General features: G+C 49.2%; 1 protein-coding gene and 4 non-coding genes across 6 annotated transcripts in view; 3 read left to right on the top strand and 2 right to left on the bottom strand.

Annotated features, from left to right (window-relative positions):
- PARP4 (poly(ADP-ribose) polymerase family member 4) overlaps nucleotides 1-19,659 on the top strand; it is a 36,835-nt gene extending 17,176 nt beyond the window's left edge. Inside the window, exons 17-34 of one of the 2 annotated variants that reach the window (XR_009756355.1) lie at nucleotides 480-611; nucleotides 841-927; nucleotides 2,935-3,099; nucleotides 3,799-3,836; nucleotides 5,084-5,165; nucleotides 5,527-5,664; nucleotides 6,068-6,254; nucleotides 7,313-7,386; nucleotides 8,136-8,347; nucleotides 9,198-9,297; nucleotides 9,872-10,054; nucleotides 10,445-10,525; nucleotides 11,183-11,263; nucleotides 12,202-12,303; nucleotides 13,284-14,738; nucleotides 16,278-16,377; nucleotides 17,664-17,862; nucleotides 18,022-18,148. Coding sequence is in view for 1 of the 2 variants with exons in the window: in XM_061569400.1 (XP_061425384.1) it covers nucleotides 480-611; nucleotides 841-927; nucleotides 2,935-3,099; nucleotides 3,799-3,836; nucleotides 5,084-5,165; nucleotides 5,527-5,664; nucleotides 6,068-6,254; nucleotides 7,313-7,386; nucleotides 8,136-8,347; nucleotides 9,198-9,297; nucleotides 9,872-10,054; nucleotides 10,445-10,525; nucleotides 11,183-11,263; nucleotides 12,202-12,303; nucleotides 13,284-14,738; nucleotides 16,278-16,377; nucleotides 17,664-17,796; nucleotides 18,022-18,184 (3,513 nt within the window). In the remaining variant the exon portion in view is untranslated. Of the gene's footprint in view, nucleotides 1-479; nucleotides 612-840; nucleotides 928-2,934; nucleotides 3,100-3,798; nucleotides 3,837-5,083; nucleotides 5,166-5,526; nucleotides 5,665-6,067; nucleotides 6,255-7,312; nucleotides 7,387-8,135; nucleotides 8,348-9,197; nucleotides 9,298-9,871; nucleotides 10,055-10,444; nucleotides 10,526-11,182; nucleotides 11,264-12,201; nucleotides 12,304-13,283; nucleotides 14,739-16,277; nucleotides 16,378-17,663; nucleotides 17,863-18,021 lie in introns of both variants that reach the window. The other variant, XM_061569400.1, reaches the window with a different exon arrangement.
- A 2,145-nt stretch (nucleotides 19,660-21,804) lies between these two features.
- On the bottom strand, nucleotides 21,805-21,876 carry TRNAC-GCA (transfer RNA cysteine (anticodon GCA)). Its single transcript has one exon. It is a non-coding gene; the product is annotated as a tRNA-Cys (tRNA).
- A 124-nt stretch (nucleotides 21,877-22,000) lies between these two features.
- TRNAC-GCA (transfer RNA cysteine (anticodon GCA)) lies at nucleotides 22,001-22,072 on the top strand. Its single transcript has one exon. It is a non-coding gene; the product is annotated as a tRNA-Cys (tRNA).
- A 923-nt stretch (nucleotides 22,073-22,995) lies between these two features.
- Nucleotides 22,996-23,067, bottom strand: TRNAC-GCA (transfer RNA cysteine (anticodon GCA)). The gene has a single exon. It is a non-coding gene; the product is annotated as a tRNA-Cys (tRNA).
- A 124-nt stretch (nucleotides 23,068-23,191) lies between these two features.
- Nucleotides 23,192-23,263, top strand: TRNAC-GCA (transfer RNA cysteine (anticodon GCA)). The gene has a single exon. It is a non-coding gene; the product is annotated as a tRNA-Cys (tRNA).
- Nucleotides 23,264-24,650: the final 1,387 nt, after the last annotated feature.

Here is a 24,650-nt window from a genome sequence, read left to right on the forward strand (position 1 = left end):
CCTTAAGAAGCTCTCGCCACGTGGAGCGAAGCATCGGAGGTTGTCTACTGGACATCTGTGAAACAATGCTTTGTAGCTCATCGGATTCCTCTGAAAAAGTTTATGTTCTGATTCTGTGCCAAATAGTGCACAGAGTACAGCCCGAAAATACATAGGAGCGCTGTACAGCACAACTAGCAGTATGTTCAAGGAAAATAAAAAATAAAACACGCCCCCTCTTATCGTTTCTTGACCATCCACGTTTGTGTTTGTTGATCACCTGCACACAGACTTCACGCTTTCCTCTCCTCAAGGGGCTCGGCAAATCCGGGATTGTCTCCTCGCTCAAACTGCTCATTGCTGTTGCCGCAAATTCCCTCAACACCGGCCGCTTGCCTCTGGCTGTAGCGTAGCGATACCCACGGGACGCCGCTCTAGCGGGCCAGTCTCTGAATTCCCACAAAGTTGTCTTCATTTGAGCGACCCCCCCCCCCACCCAGGTGGTGGTGATGCAGGAGTACGACAACGAGAGCACGGAGCCCATCGAGGCCAAGTTCACCTTCCCACTTGACGAGATGGCGGCTGTGTGCAGCTTCGAGGCCTTCATCAATGGCAAGCACATCGTGGGCCAGGTACGGCGCTCTCCTCTGGGCCTCTCGCGCCCTCGCGGGCGGCTTTGGCGCACGGCGTCGCCTTCCGGGACGGTGAGGCCGGCTCACGGCGTTGTTGCCTTCCTGCTTGTCTGTGGTTCCTCATCGCGCCTCTGAGCCACTCTCTCTTCGAGAGTGAGTGAATACCATGCACATTACAAGTTTAAATTATTATGATAACTGCACTCACTCTGTATGTCTTTTTATTCAGGTGAAGGAAAAAGAGACCGCCCACCGGAGGTACCGCGAGGCAGTGAGCCAGGGCCATGGGGCCTACCTCATGGACCAGGAGTCCCCGGTGAATACAATAACACGCACCAAGCTCCATGGTCACGGAAAACACGCGGCACACGTCACACCGAGTTGCCAAACCGCTGCTTGCTCAGGTCAGATAAATGGGTCGTGAGTCCAACTGAGTCGCAGACGTTGTCTTTGGGAGCAACACTATTTATTACATCGACTCAGCACAACATCACGTGACCTACACTCGGGTGTTGAACGCCCACCTAACCACGCTACGGCAGAACTAGACACGGTTCGCTATCCCGGTCCGGACCACGAGCCGGGTCCCGGACCGCGTGGCTCGAGGCTTCTTCAACCCGACGTGGATCTTCACTCACCAACAGTCAAGAATCCCGAGCCCCTGACGGGGCCCCCGTTATATCGGCCTGGGCTGGGGCTGGCTCCGCCTCTCGCCCCGCCCACCTTCTAGATCTCTCGAGCTCTTTCCCGAAGGCTCCCGAGAGCTCCTCTATACCACGTGACCACCCAGTGGCCCCCATCCAATATCATCCGGTCACGTGTCGGCAGGTCAACCATTCCTTTCCTTTGTTAATGCTACTCCCTGCATCCTCCCTTGATGCTGCTGATCCTGCATAATGCATGGGCATAATATGACTTTGAAACCCCCCCGCCCACCTCCTACGCATTTCCCATGAATATGCTAAATTCCTCTTGATATGCACATTCTTTTTGTTAAGGCGCTCTTCCACCTCCAACCCAGCTTATATATAAGCTCCTAGCTTGGCAGTGTCTCATTCTTCACCTGAAGACGGCTGCTTGCGTTGTAGCCAAAACGTCGTGAGAATTATTTTATTTTATTATGTTTTATTTTTATTATTTTATTACTTCCCTTCTACGTGACTTTACCGAAAGAACCAAGAAGAAGGTCAACCAGCGTATCGTGCCCCAGCGAAACCCTGGCTGGCTGATGCTCTCTCTCACCGGGAGCCCGCACCGCACACTGTACGTGTTGCCTCCGCGCTGACCAGCGCTCACCCAAGCCCCGCTAGGGCTGGTACTCACCCCATAACCGGGCTGCACATAATGACAATATATTATCCGCCGTGGCCTCGCAAGCCCGGCACCACACAGTGGCGTTCACAGTCACTGCAAATGTGTTTGTTATGACCAGATCACCCAGAAAATGCAACCGATCTCGTCAGAAGTGAAGCTAGGGTTGCGCCTGCATGGATAGTGCTTGGATGGGTGGCCAGCATGCAATGCAACAGGTACTGGAAGCTTCTGCGAGGCTACATTGTCAGCAGACGAGGGCCTAGTGCAGCAAAATCGGGGTGCCACGGTGACGAGATGTAAACTACCTCGACTGGTATACAGGAGGTCCTGGGTTCAATCCTGACCCTGACGCCTGTATATATAGAGTTGGCATGTTCTCCCCGTGGTCGTGTGGATTTTTCTCCGGGTCCTCCGGTTTTTCCTTCCACATTTAGAATCAACATGCGTTTATAGTATTTGGTTGCTATACCTTTTCACGCAATAAGCCACTTCGTTGAGCTATCATTTGTGGCCAGGTCGCTGATGAAAAAGAGCTATACAGCTCGGTGGGCCTTCCCTGATAAAATAAAAAAAATAGTTTAGTTTTTAAAGTTTTAGGCCATTGCTGATTTAAGAGCTTATTGGCTCACAGGGAAATTCAAAATACACCGAACTGAGCTGTATTGCACCATGCTCCATTATCTATACTCCTTGGCTTCACCCACCCACACTGCCCATCATTACACCACCCCTACGACCCGCATGTCGCGACGATTGACAAAAGGGCTGTATGTGTACATCGATACAATTGCAGACAATAGCAGGGTTGTTGATACTCTGTCACTGAGAGGGAAAGAGGATCTCGACGTTGTGGCCGACCGGCCCTGGTCAGGGGGTCAGGTCGTACCTGTGAATCTCGGGGAGGAAGCGAATATCAGAGGCCGGGCTGTGCTCGGAGAGAGACGAGGAAAGAGAGCGGAGGGACTGACGGTCGACCCGATGTCCTCCCCGCCCACCTCCGCCGCGGCAGGACGTGTTTGTGGTGAGCGTGGGGAACCTGCCACCGGCGAGCCGCGTGCTCATCAAGGTCACCTACGTGTGCGAGCTCGCCGCCGAGGGGGCCGCCGTCCGCTTCCGGCTGCCGGGGAACCTGGCGCCGTGGCAACAACGGCTCGCCACCGGCGACGTCACTCAGGTGCAGCAGCAGTAGCAACGACAACTACAAACAGCCGCCATTCGCCGCCTAGGTGGCGGTGACGTCACCGCGGAGCTTGTGCTCGGCTAGGTACACTTGTGCCAGGCTAGGTGCACTTGTGCCAGGCAAGTGCAGCTCACGCGCGCACACGCACTGTGGAGGCAGCGAGAGCGGATCGCATAAATGTTGCGAAACTCCCCGTAGGCGTTGATAGTTGCTTGGCTCGCCACAAGTCAATGCAGTAAACATGTGGGCTCCTCCTGTCAGCATGGGATAGAGTGTTTCCCCCTCGCACACGTGGGTTTTCTCCGGGTGCTCCAGTTTTCTCCCACATGTAAACACTCATTAATTTGCTGATAATGCCGCCTCATCGAATGTCTTGCCTTCCCGCTCGTCTGTGGTTCATCCTCGCACCTCTTGAGTCGTTCTTTCTCTTCGTGAGCGAGCGAATACTGTGCAGTGGCACTTTATAAGTTGAAATTATTATTTTGTAATACAACGATATTTAGCAAAACGGATGATACAATTATCGCGACTAGTACATAAATGTGTGTTTTAATAGTTATGTGTTTTATTTTATTTAGGGCACCTTTATAACATATGCTACAGGCCCCGCACTAGCTGAATCCAGCACTGAGTATTCCCCAGACGTGAAATGTCATGTAAGTTACGAGTGCGGCGTGTTTCCTCCTCCTCCAGGAAACGGTGGAGACGCTGGCGGTGGCAAAGCACTCTGGGTACGAACGTCCTCCATCCGCAAGATACAACGGCAAACATCGCCACGTGCACAGCAGCGTCACCACCATGCACTTATTGTACACACAGGTAGTCCTCGACTTACGAACAATAGACTTACAAACATACACGCTTACGGTCTGTTCGATTTACGGGTCCCAGGGACAGAACCCGTTGGTAAGTCGAGGACTGCCCGTACTTAAAAACACACGAACCTCTTACTATCCTTTACGTAGGCCCACTCACATTGCTTATGCATAAATGGAACCGTTAGTAGGTGGAACTTGGAATCATATTGGTCAATGAGAACCTTCATTGACAAATGATTCCTTTGTGAACTCAAACTAACTTGTTGCACAAAGAACAGAAATAAGACCTGAACCTGATTTATTATCGAACTAAAGTAACACAATGCAACGTTTGCTACACTTTAAAACAGATGTTAAATCTTTTTTGCATTCTTGAAACTTCAGCACAATCATCAGCTGCCATGGTTCATCCACTGTTGAATTAAATCCCACTCCATCGCCATTCCTCATGGCCCTGTGATGCGACTATTCATCTCACTCCTATGTAAAACTCATCGCTTTCATTCCTTCACCATCGGTCATAATTGCTTCCAGCGATGAGTCCTACCTAAGGCCCGCTGTGCTATGAACTCAGCATAGCACGTGGTGGCGAGATGTTAACTCCCTCGCCTGGTATGCAGGAGGTCATGGGTTCGATCCAGACCCTTGACGCCTGCTGCTGTATATTTGGAGATTGCATGTTCTCCACGTAGTTGTGTGGATTTTTCTCCAGGTCCTCCAGGTTTTCCCTCCACATTTAGAAACATGCGTTTAGAGTATTTGTTTGCTATAAATCTCTACATGATAAGCCACTTCGTTGAGCAATCATTTGTGATAGCCAGGTCGTTTCTGAAAAAGAGGGCCTTCTTTGGCAAGATAAAAAAAAATTAGCAACCCGGGTTTGATTCCGGGCCATGGCTAACATCAATGGTGATTGGTTCGGAATCGGTCCTAGACTCCCCTTTCACAGTCCACACTGACCAACGATGAAGACGGACCATTGCTCTTAACATTGCCTCTTGCATGTTGTTATTTTAAGGCCACACCCATAGTGTTATTGACGAATGTGGTTGAGTTTATTATTTTTGAAATCTATAAATGGGTTGCCATGTATGCACTGTCCACGGGGACTTTGCTGCTGACTTTTAACGGCGCTGTGTGACCTGCACTGGCTGCTACAGACGCTTGTCGGTGCAGGTGTCCGTGGAAATGCCGTACGAAATCATCAACGTTACCTCTCCCACGCACGCCATCCGCATCAAGGTGAGCGCCACCCACCGGGCACCGTGCCACTAAACCACTGTGGACCACATTAACTTTAGAGCGTCCGGTGAATGTATGTTTAGTTTGTTGTCCTTATCCGCACCTCTGACTAGCACGGTTGGCTATGTATGGTGTGAAAGAAGGTCAACATACATGTACGTATAAAGGTCAACATACATATACATTTATGTATGAAGTTCAACATACATACATGTATGTATGAAGTTCAACGAGCATGTATGTTGAACTTTCGCACCGTACGTAACCAACCTTCGACTAGTCCTCGGAGAATGACCACTTGAAATCGACCGACTAAACACGGACACGACATTAACGCTCGCTGTGTTGGCGCGTGGCTCAGCGCACGGCATGCAAGGCCGTGGTGGAGCTGGCATCCAGCGACGACTCGCTGGGGTCGGAGTTCCAGCTGCTCGTGTTCCTGGCCCAGATCCACGAGCCGCGCATGTGGGTGGAGCAAAACCCCGACACGGACAGCCAGGTGAGCGGCGATGCGCGAGAGGTCGTAGATCTTCTCCCCTGCCCAGGAAACACCGCCCGTCAAGTCTGTTGCGTTCCAGACGTTCGTGGACGATGGGAAAGTGTTAATGTTGTGGGCGTTTATGCATTAGAATTAAAATCAAAAGTTGATTTGCCGACTGAAGCCCATTTGAGCTATGAAGATCTCTTTCAAGCGGGCTCGGCCGATAGCTCTGTGTGTTTGGAATGAGGGGGGCTCAATAACGCTTGTAAACATGGTCCAACATATACCAAACTGTGTTAGAAAGTTGTGTTAGTGTTCGGTATTTACTTTGTTGAAAATCGCCAAAATTGATTAAAAGTGTTCCCAATTATAAACGCGCGTTGAAAGGCGTTGCACACCAGTCGCTTGTCACCCCCACAAGGCCTGCATCCTGACGTTCTACCCGGAGTTTGCACCGAGCCCCCCGGAAGGTGTGGACATCGTCCTGTGCCTCGACTGCTCGGCCTCGATGGCAGCGCAGCCGTTAACCGACGCCAAGAGACTGGCCCTCTTCGCTCTGCGCCACCTCCCGCCCGGAAGCAGATTCAACGTGCTCAAGTTTGGCACGCGTAAGCGATCGCTCGCGCGCGCGTGGTGCTCGGCGAGGTGAAAGGGGCAGCTCCTTCCTTGTGTGTATGTGGAACTTCTTTCCCAACCTACGTAGCCAACCGTGCTCGTCGGAGGTGCGGGGGAAGGACAACAAACTAAACACAAATAGCTTTTCTGAAGAAATTCTTTTCAATCTAGACTTGCACAGCTCCAGTGGCTTCCTAACATAAGGAAGAGGATTCTAGATGACCGCAGAAGCGCATCTGAGAGCGCGTGATGCAGTGACCGTCTTTGTTCGATGGTCAGCCAAATGCCGCCACTGCGAGGATGACCGGAGTTTGCGTGATTAAACGTACGAGGTGAATGCCAAATAAAGTGGCCGGATTTACCGTGTCCCCAATATCATGGAAGTTTCTGGAGGACCAATAAAATGTCAATCTTAAATATAATCGCAGTGCTCCGAGTTTAAATAAACTGAACAGCTTGCAAAGCAACGCTGTGTCTCTACATGGTGCAGAAAGGTCATGCCAGGCAGTCCCGATTGTTAGTACTCTATTTTTAAATTCGAATAGTTGATTGCTCCATTTGTCTGTACTCTGCACACCAGCCAAACTTTAGAAATCACTGCCTCTGCGTATCAACACATCCACGAGTTTAGCTACCTTCAGGGCAAATACAAAGGCTTAATTAGGTCACACTGGCTATTCCCAGAATGATTCCAATTTGGTTGTATGATTCTCTTTGCTTTTTACTGAATGATTCTGCCCACGCTGAATGTTTCTACTTCCGTCAGAATTGTAATTTGTCATCATGACATAGTACGCTTCCAGATTCGGTATGAATGTGGATCTTGGTATAACAATTCTAATTCAACACCAAGAATGGTCTCAAGATTGACGATGGAAAGGTAGAGTATTGATAACAATGTCTGTAGTAGTATTGAACATGTGGTCATTATATTGGCTTGTTTAAATGGGTGCATCACAGTTTGTCGATAAGCAGTTCTCACACGTGGTGGGGTAAAGCTGGACAATGTTGTACCTGGACAGCGATTTAACTGTGCAATGTTTCTTTGTAGATTACAAGGAGCTCTTCCCTGTTTTCCGTGAATCCAGCCCATCCAATATCGCAACAGCAGTTAGCTTTATAAAGGTGAGTTTTAATGCCGTGAAATAAACTGAGTAACAAATATATATGAATATAACCTTAAAAAATCTTTGTAGCATATTTATAGTTAATTAATTAATAGATGTATAACACGCACAATGTGAACTTAAGAAGGTCATTCAGAGGCAAGGGAGGATAATAAGTAAGAAAAGAGAAGTCTTCAGATTGCGGCAGAAGTTCGGCACAGATATGAGCAGTGAAGGAGGGATTGAATTCCAGATGATGGGGGCCAAGACAGAGGCGCAATATTCACTTTGTCTGTTTCGAGGGTCAGCCTTGACGAGGAGGCATCTCGAACCCGATTGGAGGCCGCAAGGTGAACTGTAGGTCGAGACGGCGGAAGCGAGTAAGGCAGGTCGAGCCAACGCGTGCTGGAACTTCTCCACAATATCCACTTGTGCAGTACAGTCTTGGTGTTGTTGGTAAAGCACCTGACTCAAAACCAGAATCTGAAGATGAAAAATCCTTGTTCGGTGTGGGGGCATCCACTCAGCCCATCATTCCTCCAAGGACTAGAAAATAATCACCACCTTACAGGAAGTGGTTGTTGGCCGTTCTATGTAAAGACGAACCCATCAACATGACAAGGGTCAAAGTTCAAATCTGCTCCGGTCCACCAATGTAGAGGATCGACGTCCCGTTGCTCGTTTGAACTCGGAGACCTCCACGGCTCTACGCACGCCAACCCTCGCCCTTTCTTCCTCCCCGACCCCCCCCACCGCCCCCTCCGGCAGCGCTTGCACGCCGACGCGGGCAACACGGAGCTGTGGCGCCCTCTTCGCAGCTTGGCGCTGCTGGCCGGGGGCGTGGGCGGGAGCCGGGACGCGGCGGCGCCGCCGGTGGCCGTGCTGCTGCTCACGGACGGCGTGGCCCAGTCGGAGGCGCGCGTCACGCGGGAGGCGCGTGAGCACGTGCGGCTCTTGCGGGTCCTCGCCTGCGGGGTCGGGTGAGCGCCCCCCCCCTGCAGGAGCGACGTCGTGTCAGCCGCGCTGCGAGCGTGTGATGGGGCGACACTTTAGAAGCCACGTCATCGGGAAAAGAGAAGGAAACTGGCGCTATTTGGACACGTATGTAGGATGGACAACAGGAAAATTTAAAGTATGTTCGGAAAAATGGAAGGAACCAGAAAGAGAGGAAGACCTAGAAGAGACTGGCTTGATGACGACATCGTAAGAGATTGGTGCCAGAAAGATGTGACACTACTTGAGCATATTAGCGCAAGACAGAGGAAAGTGGAAACAAACAAGCAAATGTGTAGTGGACCGCCTGTGGGCGATCTGCCCATGGACCGTGATGATGATAAATTGGAAATGGCCAGGTGGCACAGGGGTCAAGGCGGCTGAGCCACCGTGGCTGAGGTCCTAGTTTTACATCTGGGATTCACCCCCCCTGTGATTAAAGCGGTGACGTGGCCGAGCAGTCGAGCGTTTGCCCAGTGGCCATCCTGGGTTAATACGCATGCCGTCTGCTTCACAGTGGATGTTAGAGATCCCATGGTGTTATTTTAATCCTGAGCCGTACTTAAAGCTGTTCCGGAAATTATATTGGCACACCACCTCCATCTCACCTTTTCTTGTTCTCAAGATCAATCACATTTTTTAGAAACTTGTCCATAGGATTATAGGAATCTACCGTACAATAATGTACGATTATCATTGATAGGTACACCTTGTACTCTGGTGGTAGTCCCAAGCCATTCCGGCCTAGCAGTGTCCCCAACACTATCACGTGAGAAATTAAGCCCTGGCTTGTAACAGATCGTGACTAGTGCGTGTTGTGTGTTTCTGTTCGATCAGTGAAACGCCAAACAGATATTTCCTGAATGCTTTGGCACGGAACAGTGGAGGCGCCTGTGAATTCTTCACCACCAAAAACAGATCAACGTGGACAGACAAGGTGAAAATCCCTCGTAACATGCAACATCACACCTAACAATTTCAGGGAATTTCACCAAAGCAATTCAAATTATCTTGCTATTATGTTTGTGTGGTAGTAACGCTGTCCTCCAGCACGCCAGTTTGATAAAATGGTGCAAGTTTTTTTTTTTAATCCCCCTGCCCATCTGCTCAGCAGGATAAATGGGTACCACCACCATCACCACATGTAATGTGGCTACTCTCCCACTACTTTCAAGACGTTTTTCACTTGTTATTTATTTTACCAGGTTGGGCCCACTGAGCAACGTAGCTCTTTCTCAGAAGCAACCTGGCTATCATGAATGATAACTCAATGAAGTGGTATATCATCTCGTGGAAATATATAGCAGCCATATACTCTAAACGTGTGATGTTGATTCCAAATGTGGGGGTAGGGGGTGAGTGGGGAGCTGCCACCGGTGCCAATTGCCATGAGTCTCGCTTGTGAGTCACGTTCTCTTGTCACGATTGGTCGTCCTGTTTCATGAGTCCCGTTTGTGAGTCCCGTTTGCGAGTCTCATTCGGGAGTCCCGCTTGAATCCGCGTGCCCCCAGATGCTGGCGCTGATGGAGAAGGCGACGCAGCCGGTGTGCCGTGACGTCACCGTCGAGTGGCAGCGCTTCGACCGCGGCGCCCTCGGCGACGACCGCGTGGAGATGCAGGCTCCCAGGATGATCCGCTCCGTGTTTTGCGGCACGCGGCTCGTCGTGTACGGAATCGTGCCGCACTGCACGCAGGTGACGGCACCTTGCACACGCCACCACGCACGCGGTCCAGCGGCACCGTCGCCAAAAGCCTAGCCACCTGTTGGCGACGAACATGGGTCCTTGCTCATCTACGTTGACGATGCACGCCTGCGGCCCAGCGCACTGTGGCAAGGGGTTGGTGGTTCATGTTGAGATGAGTTAGTCTGGGTGAGTTTGCCTGGTTAAGGGCTGACATGGGTGATGAGTGAAGTCCGAACCGATCCTGGAATCCCCTTCGCCCTGACGCGCATGGTGCAACGTGGTGAAGCCTTGTCCAGTCATTGTGGAGGGCCTTAATCTACCAGTGCATTGACAAAGTTCTGTAAACTGATTTTTTTTGTAAATTATAATGTTCACACAGAGGTTGGTGTCGTTTTGCAGGCAACGCTCCATGCCATTATCAACAACCAAGAATTCTCTACGATGGTGTCGACCAGCAATTTGCAGATCACGCGTGGAAAGGCATGTTCTGTCGTGGTGCCCACACTCGCATACATGCACGCACACTTCTACGATGCGTGTTGCTTATTGTGAGGTACTTGGGTTAAGGTGTCCTTGAAATCGAGTGAGTGAGTGAATGGATGTGCCCTGTTCTGCACGTAATGCGGCCTTTTGGGGGAAGACCATTAAAAATGTGCGATGTGATGTAAATTGATAAGCACTCAAAAATAACATTACAAGTAACTGGGGATACATTTGGTCTCGATGAAAATAACAGGAATTTGTGAATACAAGGAATATGGCCATTCCACCCTTTAATTAGCCTGGTATTTCAAGGACAAGACAAAAATCCTCCGTGAGTGCTATTAGCAAACACCAGTGAAGACTGGCACGGCATGCAAGGTGGAGAGTGGCCAGCACCACGCCCGACCGCGTTTGTCTCCCCAGTGGCGATATTTATACATCGCACCAGGTTCTCGCATGAGTCGACTTAGGGGAGGCCCAGGAGCAGGTGAGATAAACGTCACTGGCGTTAGTCGTGAGTGAGAATCGAATTCGCGTCACCGGTTTCGTAGCGCTATACTGCAAGGACACATGTAAGCACACGCACAGATGTGCACACCATACAACGGAGTGCGTTGTACCTGTGCTCACACTTGCCAAACGATCTCGTGACAGATGCTGCACAGGCTGACGGCTCACGCCATCATCCAAGACTACGAGGACGGGAACCTGCATCCGGACGAGACGCAGCACGAGGTTTATTTTTATCCGAGGCTTGCGTCTTCGGCTATGAGCGGTGTCCAAAAGCGTAACGCTGCAGAAGTCGCAATCGGGTACCCGATACCCGTACCCTACCCGATACGGGTACCCGTTTGCGACCCTGGTGTGGCCGGGTACGGGTAAGGAATCAAAACCCGTTTGCGACCTCTGGTAACCTGCCACCGGCGTTGCCGCTTGGCTCGCGGAGTAGCTGCGGTGTCGTTACCGGGTGTTGACGTGGGGCGCCGCGTCGGACGCTCTGAGCCTAGTGTTTGCCACGAGGAGCAGTTGCATGAATTGGTGGTGCTCGGTGAGTTCGACGACAGGTGCTGCACCTCACTTGCTCGAAGCAAAAATCTATGTATTTGAATTTCACGTAGGAAAAGGGTACAGCATGGCGGTCAACGAATTGCGGTGCACCCAGTCGTAGTGCCGAGTGGACAGAGGCAGGGGGATTTATGAAAACTGCACCATCGTTTCACCTGCCATGCTGGATTGCACATCCAGTGTGTTAGCCATTACACCATGGCAGAATCCCTGGGCCTGTAATGTAGATAAATTCCAGTTCTCAGAATAAAAAAATATCGGTTTTACTCTCATGTAATGGACATTTATCTCTGTAGTAGGGAAGGTTGGTGCTAGTTGTCGTGTTACGAAGACAGATTATTTTCTCTTTATCCTCCCGCAGACTGATGGGATAAGCGCTCTTCGTGAGTTCGTCCACTGGCTCAATAAATCGGCGTCCTTATCCAAATATCAGTCGGCAAAATCATAGACCACATCGTAACGCCACTGCCCATTGCGATATTTCGCTGGGAGGGTTTCAAATATTCACCATGAGGCCTGACTGAAGAAGCTACCGAGCGCGCGTAGCGAAAAGTCTGCCAAACAATACGCAGACGCGAAGATATGTATGTATTTTTTCTTCTCCACAGGTCATGATAGCAGAAATGAAGAGTCGAATCGTCGAGTTGAGCAAGGAGTATTCGATTATAACGCCGTACACCAGCTTCGTGGCGGTGGAGGAAAGAGACTCTGTAAGTCTACAGTGCACGGTTTGGGCTTGTGGCTGTGTTTGAAGGAGGTACATTTACAGGCGTCCATCGCCCAGCAGGCGATTTGTGTTCCTGAAAAACAGCGTGTTAGTCGAATCGCACCGTATGTGTATCATTTCATTTTTGTATCCCTATTGACTTTCCCCCTGCAACAGTCCCTTTGTGATGGCCTTGTGCTTAAAAGAATGACACAAGTACCAAATGTACAAAGTTGTTATGCCACTGACACTTCATGATGGAGCCCTTTATACGTACAAGCAACGCAAATGAACAAAAAGGTTAATTCAATTATCAGCTTTTGAGCGTCTAGTGGCACTGGCCATAGGTTTCACCATGGTGGTTGGATGGCATGCTGTGCCACCTTTGGACGTCCCAGAGATTATTTTAAGACACGGGGTGGCTGAGAATGTGGATGCTTGTGGCAACACTGTAGAGTTCACACACGGCAGTCTGTGCTGCACGAGGTTAGAGGCACAGCCCAGAAACGTTTTGCTCATGCCACTGCTGGTGGAAGGGCCTTGGCTAGAGGGAGCTCCACAGAGCTCCGGTAAATATTATTTTGGCCTACTCCCCATCGACTAACTGTGGTGCACCCATTTACACTGCTGCTGGGTGGACAGAGGCTGGGGGATTTAAAAAAAGTTTCCCATTGTTCCAAAGGCCGCACCGAGAGATTGAATGAAAGCAGCGGTCTCTGGATTAAATTGTTGTGCATTGCGGTAATTATGATGCACCCAGGATGCACCTGAGATGATGTCTGTTGAGACAGTGGAGCAATGAAATCTGCTTGTATGCAGATGCTAGGTGAATCATTACATTGCGATAGATGGTGTTGACTTGGAAAGGCCTTCACCCAGCAGTGGATAGATTGGCTGATAATGTTGATGTTATGAGGGCATGTGCGTGTGTGTGTGCAAGTGGTCCACCGGAGCGTGAGGCTGTGGTCTCTCTGTGACCCACAGACACTGGCCGATGAAGCGACAGGCCCTGCACTGGACGAGCTGCTCTCCAAGGAGTCTGTGGACTTCCTGCCCTACGTGGGCTGGGTGGAGGAGGAGAAGAAGCAGGGTTCAATGCAGTTCCACCTGGGGGCAGAAAAAACAAAAGCACCGGTCGGTGGAGAAGGAGGCTTGGTCTCCTCGAAAATAAAATGTAGGAAGGCACGTCCATCACGTAGCCATATGCTATCTAAAAAAACTGAACAAACTCCCGAAATTGAATTCGGCGGTGCAGCTGAATGTGTAGAATTGCCTCCGTTTGAAATAGAGGCTGCAGCAGACGAGGGCTCTCAATATACTTCTGGAATCCAGACAAAATTTGCTCATGCAAGTGTAGAAGCGGTAACGGGTTCCAGTAAAGGTTCATCAAATCTCTTCAGACGAGATGTTAAGGACGATGGTGTGTCAGCTTCACACATAACCATGATGTCTGCCAGCAAGAGATTTGGTGAACACCAGCTTTTACAACAAGCCACACAAGTGAGCTTAAAAGAAGCAGCTGAATGTCAGCAATTACAACAAGTATTCGGCAGCTCAGCTTGCGTACCGCGATCTGTCGTTCGCAAACTGAATTCCACTGGAAAACGAGTGTCTCTTGCCAGAGCTCAAGCATCTGCCCCATTAAACATCTTAGATAACCTGCAGCCTCCAGGTGCTTCTCTGGACGTTATTGCGATGGAAACGCCGAGCACGTTCACTCCACCATATCAATACACCTTTAAGCAGGGCCATGCAAGATTACAATCGGAGCATTTCGCTATGCATGCCTCTTCCTTGCAACAACAACAACAACAATGCTTGGCTCGCGTTAGAAAACCTCCATCTCCAATATTCTGTTTTGGGGCCCGTGGCCGACCAGGTGCGGCACCAATGCCCGACGTCAACGAGCTTGGAGCTGGTTTAATGAGCAGAGCGCCTGAACCTGCAAAACGAGACATGTCCGTAATGCAACTAGCTAACAGGGATTCAGCACCAGAATACTACGCACCCGCCATGTCCAGCTCTTTTGGAAGTATTCTCTCGTCCCCACGCTCAGCCCATTCTCTTGCTCCCATTCACACGCCACTCTCTTCCGAAGAGCGCTCGACTGACATTCCAGAACCTCCACTCCCCCCGCCTCCACCTCCAGCGCGGCTTGCCTCGCGTTTTGAACGACCAAGGCACTATGCCTTTCAGTATTCATCTTGTCAAGCATCCAGCCGTCTTCGTGAAGAGCCTCCATTCGAAGGCTCATCTAATTTATTGGAGAGTTTCAGCAGCGAAGAAGAATGTCTGCTGCCTTTTGGTTTTGAATGTTTTCTAATGGCCGACACATCACGTGGAGCTCCCCAGTTGGGCGGCAGTGGGCCATCCGAGTTGTCCGTTATGACCCCTTGGCAACACGCTGACTTGAGCAAGATCACGTGTCTTCAAAACAAGGTGATATTAACAGTATGGTCATTTACATGCATGCCGTTTATAAATGGACGATACAGTATTAGCACTGGCTAATCACATTCCTTTGTCATCTACAGTGTAAATACTTGTATTGTAAAGTAATTTCCACTTTCGATTTAAAGCTTTCATGACTGCAGCGATTCATCTTCTTGGTTCTTTCGGTAAAGTCACGTAGAAGGGAAGTATTATATTATTTTATTATGTTTTATTTTTATTATTTTATTACTTCCCTTCTACGTGACTTTACCGAAAGAACCAAGAAGATAATTTCCACTTGCTATATCGTGAAATCTTGTTGAATTGCATAGAACACTGTTAAGCCAGTATGTACGTATATGTGTGTGATTTGTTATCTTCCATTGTATATCCACTGCTGGATGAAGGTTACCATCGCCATCACTGACGGTGCTGTGGTAGCACAGTCAATCTCGCTTCTGCACTCTGAGCGCTGCCCTCTCTCCCGCCGGTGCACGGCCGTCCTCTCGGGCGTCTCGTCTCCTCTTGGCGCCCATTTGGTCACGAGACTCTTTCTTCAGTCGCCATCCATTCTTGCCACGATGTGTCCTGCCCAAGTCCACTTAATTTCCTTAAGAATCGATGTCTCCGCTTTATGTTTGATCTCTCACCCACGATTTCTGTCTGTCATCTCTCCATTCTTCGTTGCACACTTTTCAGCTTTTGTTGCGTCTCCTTTATCATTCGCCATGTTTCGGATGCGTATGTCATGAGTCGTAATGTGCATTGATTAGAAAACGGTCTTGATGCACATTGGGTCAATATGAGCGATATAAAAGTCAAGCACAACAAGTTTGCATAAACAAAAAAGAAAAACTCTAGTTGGTGAGATGGAACTGAAAAACACAGAATATGTATAACTAGGGCAATTATTGAAGGCAGATCAGGAACAAAACATGGAATAAAGAGGCAAACAACAAAAGGATGGAGTGCTATTGTTGTTAGATGGAAATTAAGAAGGAAAATAAACATTTCTATAATGTACTGGAATGCCTCAAAGGAGATGCAATCCAAATATAAATTGATGTTATTTTCAGATACAACTGTCTTTCGTGAAACTTGCACAGTAGGGGTCACAGTTTTTCCACATACTGCTATAAAACTGTCTAATGGCTGTCACCCTGATCAATTTAAATCTCAATAGGTGGAATTTATCCAAATTCAGTGCACAAACTAAATTTAATTATGTTTTTTGTGCAATCTTTGGTGACCAGGCTGGAACCACGAGCCTTTCCTGTACTTTACACTTCTATCCGGCTTTTTAATTGTTCTACCGTTCTGACCATCTGTGAAAAAGATCTTTATAGCTCATCGGATGCCTCCTGCAGTACAAATTTTTTTATTCTGATTCAAACAAAGGATGGAAGTCCTAGTTCTGCATCTGCAAGAGCGTTTTATTTTCGGTTGAAATATTCCTTGAAGCCCCTTGACAAATGGTGACTATTTGAGAACGATAGTTACATTTCCACAATGTTTCTTTGAGTAAATGTTTTTTTTTGCAATCAGGATGGATTCTGGGATGGTGGCGTGGAGCTCTCATCCCTCGTCGGCTGGAGCCCAGATCACATCACCGTCATTCTGAAGAAGCAGGGCATTCAGTCCCTAGGTGCGCAATGGCGTTAACTTGTTCGAATGGAAGACAGTGTATACGATGCTTAACAGTAATTGCTTCCTAGCAGTCGATTTAAATGTGTGCCTTATTTATAAGATGGTCCCACTACTATTTCTAATCTGAGTGTCCATGTAAAGTTTCAACCACCGATGTGATTTGATTATTATTTTACAAGTCAAAGTTACAATTCAATTCATATTTATAGTCTCATTTTTTAATCCTTTATATTAAGTTCACTTGCTTGCTTGCTTGCGTGCTTGCGTGCTTGCTTGCTTGCTTACGACCGTGCACATATTTCGGTCGTTTTTTAACCCACTTCCCGTGATCAAATCGAGCTGACATTTTGCACACAGACTCGTTGTGCGAGACAATTAATGTTCGTGAAATTTTTTTTTTCCAAAATTTTACACTTTTTAGGATTTTTTTTTTCTATTTAATTACCAATTGCTTAATGGTGGCAGGCAATAATCTGACCCATAGGTGGCAGCCATCTCAAGCCAGAGGACGAGAGGACTCTAGCCGCCCGTTTCAAACACCAATGTGGGCTGAAATAAAACCGATGCCACGCATATAAAGGATTTATAGTGAAAAACTTTGTTTTTACGGGTTAATTTTGATTGTTTTGTATTTTTTCAAGGATTTTGTCACGTGTGTGCAGTTAGCTGCATGAGTCTAAAATAAAAAAGTGCGTATGATTCACAAGGATCTTAAACAGAGCATTCTTCAGTGTAAAAGTCTATTTGTGTATTGTGAGCACACGAACTAATGGTAACTAATCGCAGCACTTTGAATTTAGCATAAATTACTGGCATTTATGTCATTATTGTAAAGCACGAATCTTAAGCAGAACTGCAGAAATATCCCGGTGCATTTTCTCTATATATATTGTGGTTAAATTGAGTAAAACCCTCAACTTTGTTGAGGTTTACTGTAATTCTTGGAAAGAATGAGTCCCTAAATGATACTTATAAATAATGAGCCAATGCTCTCCCATGAGTAACATTTTTATTACACTCTGAAAATTAAACATCGCAGGATATATTTGTTTCAAACGATCGAAAGATAAAAATTAAGTAGTCCACACATACGCTGTGCAGCTCGCCGATGTGTTGTTGGGCTTGGTGACCGACGTTCTGCTCCGCATGCAGGGTACCTTCTACAGGGTGATGCTGAACAACACGCAGTGCAATTTCGGATAATCCACACTGCAAAACCGTGAACACCTACGCAAGTCTGATTTCCCCCCCGCTGTTTGCTTTCACCGAACGCAAACATCCCAGGCCCACGCATGGAAGAAGCCGTCGTCCGGCTGGTGTGGACGCTGCTCGTGCTGCAGATCCTGCGCCTGCGCGCGGGTGTGGCCTCGAGCCTGAATGAGTTTGTGCTGCAGCTGCTCCGGCGAGACGCGAGCACGTGAGTGCCACGCTGCCGTCACTTTACAAAGCGCTCGGCTCGCCACCCGCTCTTGTCTTTCCAAATGTACGCACGCATTCATGTATGTACTGTGTGTTGAACTTCTTTCGCACCGTACGTAGCCAACCTTTTTAGACTGGAGGAATCCAATGAGCTCTGAAGATCTTTTTTCACAGACTTGCAGCAATTTGACGTGTCGTGTGTCGCGTGTCGCCTGGACTTTAGGTTGGTGCAGCTGGATATGTTCGTGCCGGGGAGTGCCGACGCGTTTGCGCGAGCGGCCTCGTGGATCCGCGCGACGGAGAGCGCGTGCCCGTGCGCGTGCACGCGGCTCGAGCTGGGCCCCAACTGGCAGGCAGCCACCTGCAGTCTGCTTGGAGTGGCCTGATCCAGTCCGCATGTGCGTGCAAATACACACGTGCCCGCACGCACCCGTACGCTCACGCACGCACACACGCGCACACATACGCTCACGCACGCATACACTCGCGTTTGTTAAGGGAACTTCCAGAGGAGTATGTCTGTTAAGGGTTAAGTGGTTTCGACAACAACGCAAGACGTGATACAGAGGGATGGGACTCTCTCGTAAAAAGCATTCCCGATTAACTGGCGCGTGCCCTTTTTATGGCTCTCTGGGTCGATCTCTTTTCTTTTCAACGAACCCTTTAACTTCCCATCCCAGGTCATTAACCAGCCTCCATTTACCGTTTGAACTACATGGGTATTTACCCTTCACATCCCCTGGCCAATCAAGAATCGAAGGTCAGGCATTCTGTCAATCATGCGCGCACGCCCGGCAGCCAGCCAATATGTAGGTGAGCTGAGCACGAGCTCGGCTCGTAGGAGCGCTGGCAAGTGACGCGTTGGCCGATCAAGTAAAAGGGCGCTCCCCGTTTACGTTTTAAGAAATTTTAAGTTTTAAACTGCGAGTCATTACAATGCTGTATGTGGGGCCACTTAAATAATAATAATAAAGTCTTTTGACGCACCCTGCACTCACCGCCCACAGCAGGCTCCGCTAACATTGTTGATAAACCACCTTGTGTATTTTTACAGTTGGGCTGCGTTGTGGATATACCCTTATAAAAACACACATTTAGTGTTAAGAAGGATTACACACATTGTCTCAATCATATGTATTTTAATACTCATCAATGATGAGGAAAATTTTCATTGATTAGTTAATGGTTGTTTGCATACAAATGTTATTTCGTTAAGGAAACGTGGCACCACAGATAGGAGACGAACTTGACTTGAAAGCTATGTCACAAGGTTGGGAGGTTGGCTCAGTGCACCAGAGACTCCCCGACTCCAGAGCACGACATTATACTCACAAGCTGTGGCCGCACCAGACACAACTTGAGGCCAAACGTGCGGTGAGCTGGTAAATTGTAAGGTCTTCATTGTCTCACAAGAGAGACAACATATATCCAATAAGAAACACATCCATTCTCATACAATGGCGCATTCATACAATTAGTAGAGCAGTGGGATACATTAGTCACCATTTGCATCAACCACCGTGCTGACGCTGCTCTGTCGCCACCCATCAAGCTGCTGCCTGTTCACGTGACGACTTCACAATCAACAGCACAGAATAGGTCTACATGCCTGCGGTCGCCTCAACGCGAGCGTGAGACTGACTACTGCTACAAACTGAAAGCTGATTGTCTTTGTTGAGTTGTTTGCCTTCTAATGATATTGATTAATATTAATCACGAATTTAGCCATTGCTTACTTTATTAGTATCACCGTAGCAATCATTCTTTGGTTCAAGTGTCAGTTGCATATGTTATGACTGGCAGTCTGATTTATAAGATACTTACTTGTTTGCATGAAAATAAATCTGTGTGTGTGGTTGAAGAGTGTATCAAATCCATCTGTTACATCTGTAATGACAGTATGCCATCTAGTGGCCATGGGTGTTAATTCCGGGTGTGGGTGCAGCATAGGACGACAACTGGGCCAAGAGTCAGAGGGGATCGAATTGGAAGCTCCTGGAATCCGCGGGAGAGTTCGAGAAGAGGGGCGTGGCCAAGGGCGGGGCTTGGCCACGCTGAGTGAATATAAGAGAGGCAAATGAGGGTTCGGGGCTGTCGTGGGGGTTCGGGTCCTGGCTGTCGCTGTCATCGCTGTCATCTCTTCGTCGTCAAATAAAAGTGTGTGAATTGAAAAACTTTTTATCATTTTTTTACACGTTGTAGTCCCAATGTCGTTAACTTAATAAAGACATTAATGATGCAATGTTGAAGTGCAGCAAAGAAATTAAAGTTAGAGCAGGAAGGACGAGAGATCTCTTCAAGAAGTGAGGCAGATTTACCCAAAGTGAGTGGGTGGCCTTAAGGACACCATTGGAAATAATATTCTGGAAGAATCTTGATTTGAAGCTTTCGTGACTGCAGGAATCCATACTCTTTGGTTCTTTCGGTAAAGTCTCGTCACCTACGTGACGTTACCGAAAGAACCAAAGAGTACTTTGGAAGAAGTAAATAGACGATCGAGAGAATACAGAGCTAGATGAAAGCGTTAAATAATGTGCTGCAGGAAAGTAGGAACAAGAAGCTACTGTGGTTGAGTGTGAAGCGCGCAAAGCCCTGAAGGAGCTCACAAACAACAAGGCCCCAGGAGGAGATGTCATATACCATTGAGCTCATCAAGGGAGCAGGAGATGAGGATATTGAGACACAGTTTTGCATCAACAGATTTGGTCTCGTGGCGAGTGGCCCATAGACTGGAAGCGTTTCGTCTCCTACCTACATAGAAGAAGAAGAAGAAGAAAGCGGCCCCAGAGAATGCTCCAACGACCGTACCAGAGCTCTCATCACATACCAGCGACGTTTTCTTGAAGATGATTCAACATAAAATAGAGAGCTGTGTAGAGCGAGAACTACCAGATGTTCAAGCCGACTTTAGGAAGAAAAGATGAACAAGAGACCAGATCGTAACCATCAGAGAGATCGTGGAAACATCTAAACAATACCGGCAACAGCGGTACCTCTGCTTCATTGATTACTCTTCGTAGAATGAACGAGTATTCATGATTTTTTAATGTAATCTTGAATTGTCACACGAGACGAGTCCGTGTCTAATATTTCAGTTCGTTAGGCTTCGTAGACCCGACGACATTAAGCGTCAGAGATTTGAAAGAATATAAGCGGGCAACACGGCATCCTGGAGGAACGTGCATGCGGCCGGAGTGACGAAAACATCGAAACGGGTTCCGATTGGTGGAGCGAGATCGCTGTCCGATGAGCGGGTGCCGATCTCTGGCACAAGACAGAGGGAGCTGTGGACACCTACCGGGCGGTCTCGCCAGAGATCGTGGTGATGGTGGTGATGATGATGATGAAGATCCCCAGGCGCTTGGTGGGAGTGGGGGAACAGCAATGGTGGCGAGCCGGCACGACCCCGTGCCAGGCTCGGTGCTGCCCGTGACCGGCGGCGATCTTTGGCGCAGCGCTCGACCCTCGTTCGAGCGACTTCCCAACGTGGCACACGACGAGGACGACGACGATGCTTCATTTCACCCCGGCACGGCACGGACGCGTGTTGGAGAAGAGCCGCTCCGTGAGCCGGCACGAGTCGCCGTGCGAGTGTGGGGGGGTAGGGGGGGGGGTAGGGGGGGGGGTCCCGGCACTGCGGCACCATTCACGCAGCCGTCGCTGCTACTGGAAGATTGAAAAACGGACAAACCGCGACATCGCCTTCATGTCCTCTCCTCCCCGCCTTTTTCTCATCATATCCTTCCCTTCGCCGATTTATTGTGTCTCAAATCGTGGCCCCTGCGATGAGAGGGCGGCGTGCCCCCCCCCCCCCCAGGTGCCCCCCAGGGGCTCTCCCCATCACGAGTGGGTGGTGACTCGCCCCGCCAGTCGCACGCTTTGCTCCACGCTGCCGTCGTTATCGTTGAAGCCACCGCCACGAACAGAATCCAGACATTTGTTGAGTTGCTGGCCCATTTTGTCGTCTGAGTTGACAAAAAAAAGTTTGGTGTTAAAAAAACGACGCAGGGGGCACCCGGATTTGAACCGGGGACCTCTTGATCTGCAGTCAAATGCTCTACCCCTGAGCTATACCCCCACAGCATTAGACCCGCTTAGCAGCACTTAAACGCATAGCTTATACCACCTGTGACCACTCAGATGCCAACCATTGCCCAGGATTACTTATAAAATGTATAATCTGCACAGGACGTATGGTACCTGGGGGTATAGCTCAGGGGTAGAGCATTTGACTGCAGATCAAGAGGTCCCCGGTTCAAATCCGGGTGCCCCCTGCGTCGTTTTTTTAACGCCAAACTTTATTTTGTCAACTCAGACGACAGAATGGGCCAGCAACTCAACAAATGTTTGGATTCTGTTCGTGGCGGTGGCTTCAACGATAACGATGGAATTCAGTGACATTTTTCAGCTACATTTTAAATGTCTTACAACGAACGGCGTCCCGTGCGCGTCAACACTTATCTCACACTAAGCGTGCGCAGTGTCTGTGAAACGACTGCTTCTGCTGGGTATGAGTCATACAGTGAGAGGAGAGGAGAGCCGCTCCGAGCAGTCTGTGAGCCGCTTCTCGGGTCTCGCCGTGTCGCGCTCCCAGCGCCGCCACCCAGAGACGTCGACGTGGAGATCGCGCAGACGGCTGTGGGCGGCGCTCTGCTTCAGTGCAAGGCCCTGCGGCCACTGGCGGCCCCTGGAGGCCCCTGGAGGCCTCTGTCGTGCGGCCCCGACAAGACGCAGCGAGTGGACACGGCGAGTGGACGCAGCGCCCGTTATCATCACCGTGGTGCTGTCAAACCCGCAATCGTTTGAAATGTGGCGGTCCTCACACTGATGATGTCTTGTCGGCGAAAGTGTCCCCCCTCTGAAGATGAGTGAAGACCACTGGCTTAGAGTGTGCTCAGAACACCACCCCCTCGTCTGTGCGGCTAACAGATAATGAACAATTGTGTTGATGTGCACGCGAAATAGGACAAAACCCCTCAATTACAGACACTGCGCACGCGTCGTGTGAGATAAGCGTTGACGCGCACGGGACGCCTTTTCGTTGTAAGACATTTAAAATGTAGCTGAATAATGTTACTGAATTCCATCGTTATTGTTGAAGCCACTGCCACGAACAGAATCCAGACATTTGTTGAGTTGCTGGCCCATTCTGTCGTCTGAGTTGACAAAATAAAGTTTGGCGTTAAAAAAACGACGCAGGGGGCACCCGGATTTGAACCGGGGACCTCTTGATCTGCAGTCAAATGCTCTACCCCTGAGCTATACCCCCAGGTACCATACGTCCTGTGCAGATTATACATTTCATAAGTAATCCTGGGCAATGGTTGGCATCTGAGTGGTCACAGGTGGTATAAGCTATGCGTTTAAGTGCTGCTAAGCGGGTCTAATGCTGTGGGGGTATAGCTCAGGGGTAGAGCATTTGACTGCAGATCAAGAGGTCCCCGGTTCAAATCCGGGTGCCCCCTTCTTGTTGAACACATTTATTTTGGTTCCTCAAATTTATCACCTAACACACAAAAAATCGCGAATCGAGTCAAGTGATCCGTTACGGTCGACCTGCTCTAAAATTCACTTTTCCCACCCCTGCCCCCCAACAAAACCAAAGTGTACTATGCATCGTGATTATGATGTGGGATTTGTTCAGCCAGAATGATAAGTATCACTGTTCCGGAATTGCGTCTTGAGTATGAAAAACACTCAGCAAAGCGCCCTATTCAGTTTGAATTGCGAAAACTGTCGGGAATTCTATTTGAGACGCCCGTGCCGCGTTGTTGCGCCACAAGGGGGCGCGTTTGCATTAGCCAGCATCGAGGCCGATCACGCAACGGGAGGGAGCCACTTGTCTAGGGAATCTGAACAAGATCGGGCCCGCACCATGTGTGGCCGGTGTTGTCGTCTTTGTCGGTCACAAATGAGAGGGCCCACCGTGACATTCAGCCGCGGGGCTCCAGGAACTTGACAAAATGTATTTTACTAGATAATTAGACCCACTGAGCGATATAGCTCAGTGATAGCAGCCAAATAGTCTCAACGCATGTTTATAAGTGTGGCGGTACAAAAACGAAGAACACGCAAACTCCAAATATACAGGCGTCAGGGTCGTGATCGAGGCCATGTCCTCGTGCACACCAGGCGAGGTAGTTAACATCCCACCGCCGCCGCCGCCGCGAGGCAGGGCAGGAGAAGCATGTTGCTGTCGTTGGTGGTGGCCCATGGGGCCCCGAAGCAGGGCAGTCCTCCTCCATCGGGGCTCTCAATCCTCGTGAGATGACAGAACATATATGGACAAGGAAGATAGATGGAGTGCGATAAGAGAAACACGGACCAAAAATAGAGCCTTTGTGAGAAAAAAGATGCAGACGATAAGAGATGAGAGAGCTTCCTGTAATTGACTGTTTATGTTAATTAGCTTGTGGTTATTAGGGTTTGATGTGATATTTGATGCACTCCTATTTATTATTAATGCCGCGCTCATTGTGCTGCCGAGGGCGCTGTGCGTGCTCTTGGTTGGCTTGTGCCCCAGCGCCAGCCACGCTGTCCCTGCGTCCTGCCTGCGAGAGTCGTTGTAGAGTTTGCGGCTGTGTCAAGATGCTTTCATTACGTTGATGGCAATTCATTGTCGCGCTCACGGCTCTGCTGTGCTCCACAAGAGTCGCGATGTGCAAATGACAGCGAATCTCGTACAATGTCATATTAGAGTACTTTTCCAAGTTAATCTGTTTCATTATGTCACCCGACTCCGTTGACCATCATACATTGGCCAGCGTGGTGAAGTATGGTCCACAAAGACGGTCACTGCATCGCGCGCTTTCAGATTCACTTCTGTGGCCGTCTGGAACGCTGTTCCTTCCG

Source organism: Lethenteron reissneri, chromosome 6, assembly GCF_015708825.2.
Source record: "Lethenteron reissneri isolate LAM-NWPU_2019-01 chromosome 6, ASM1570882v1, whole genome shotgun sequence".
Classification (NCBI taxonomy): domain Eukaryota; kingdom Metazoa; phylum Chordata; class Hyperoartia; order Petromyzontiformes; family Petromyzontidae; genus Lethenteron; species Lethenteron reissneri.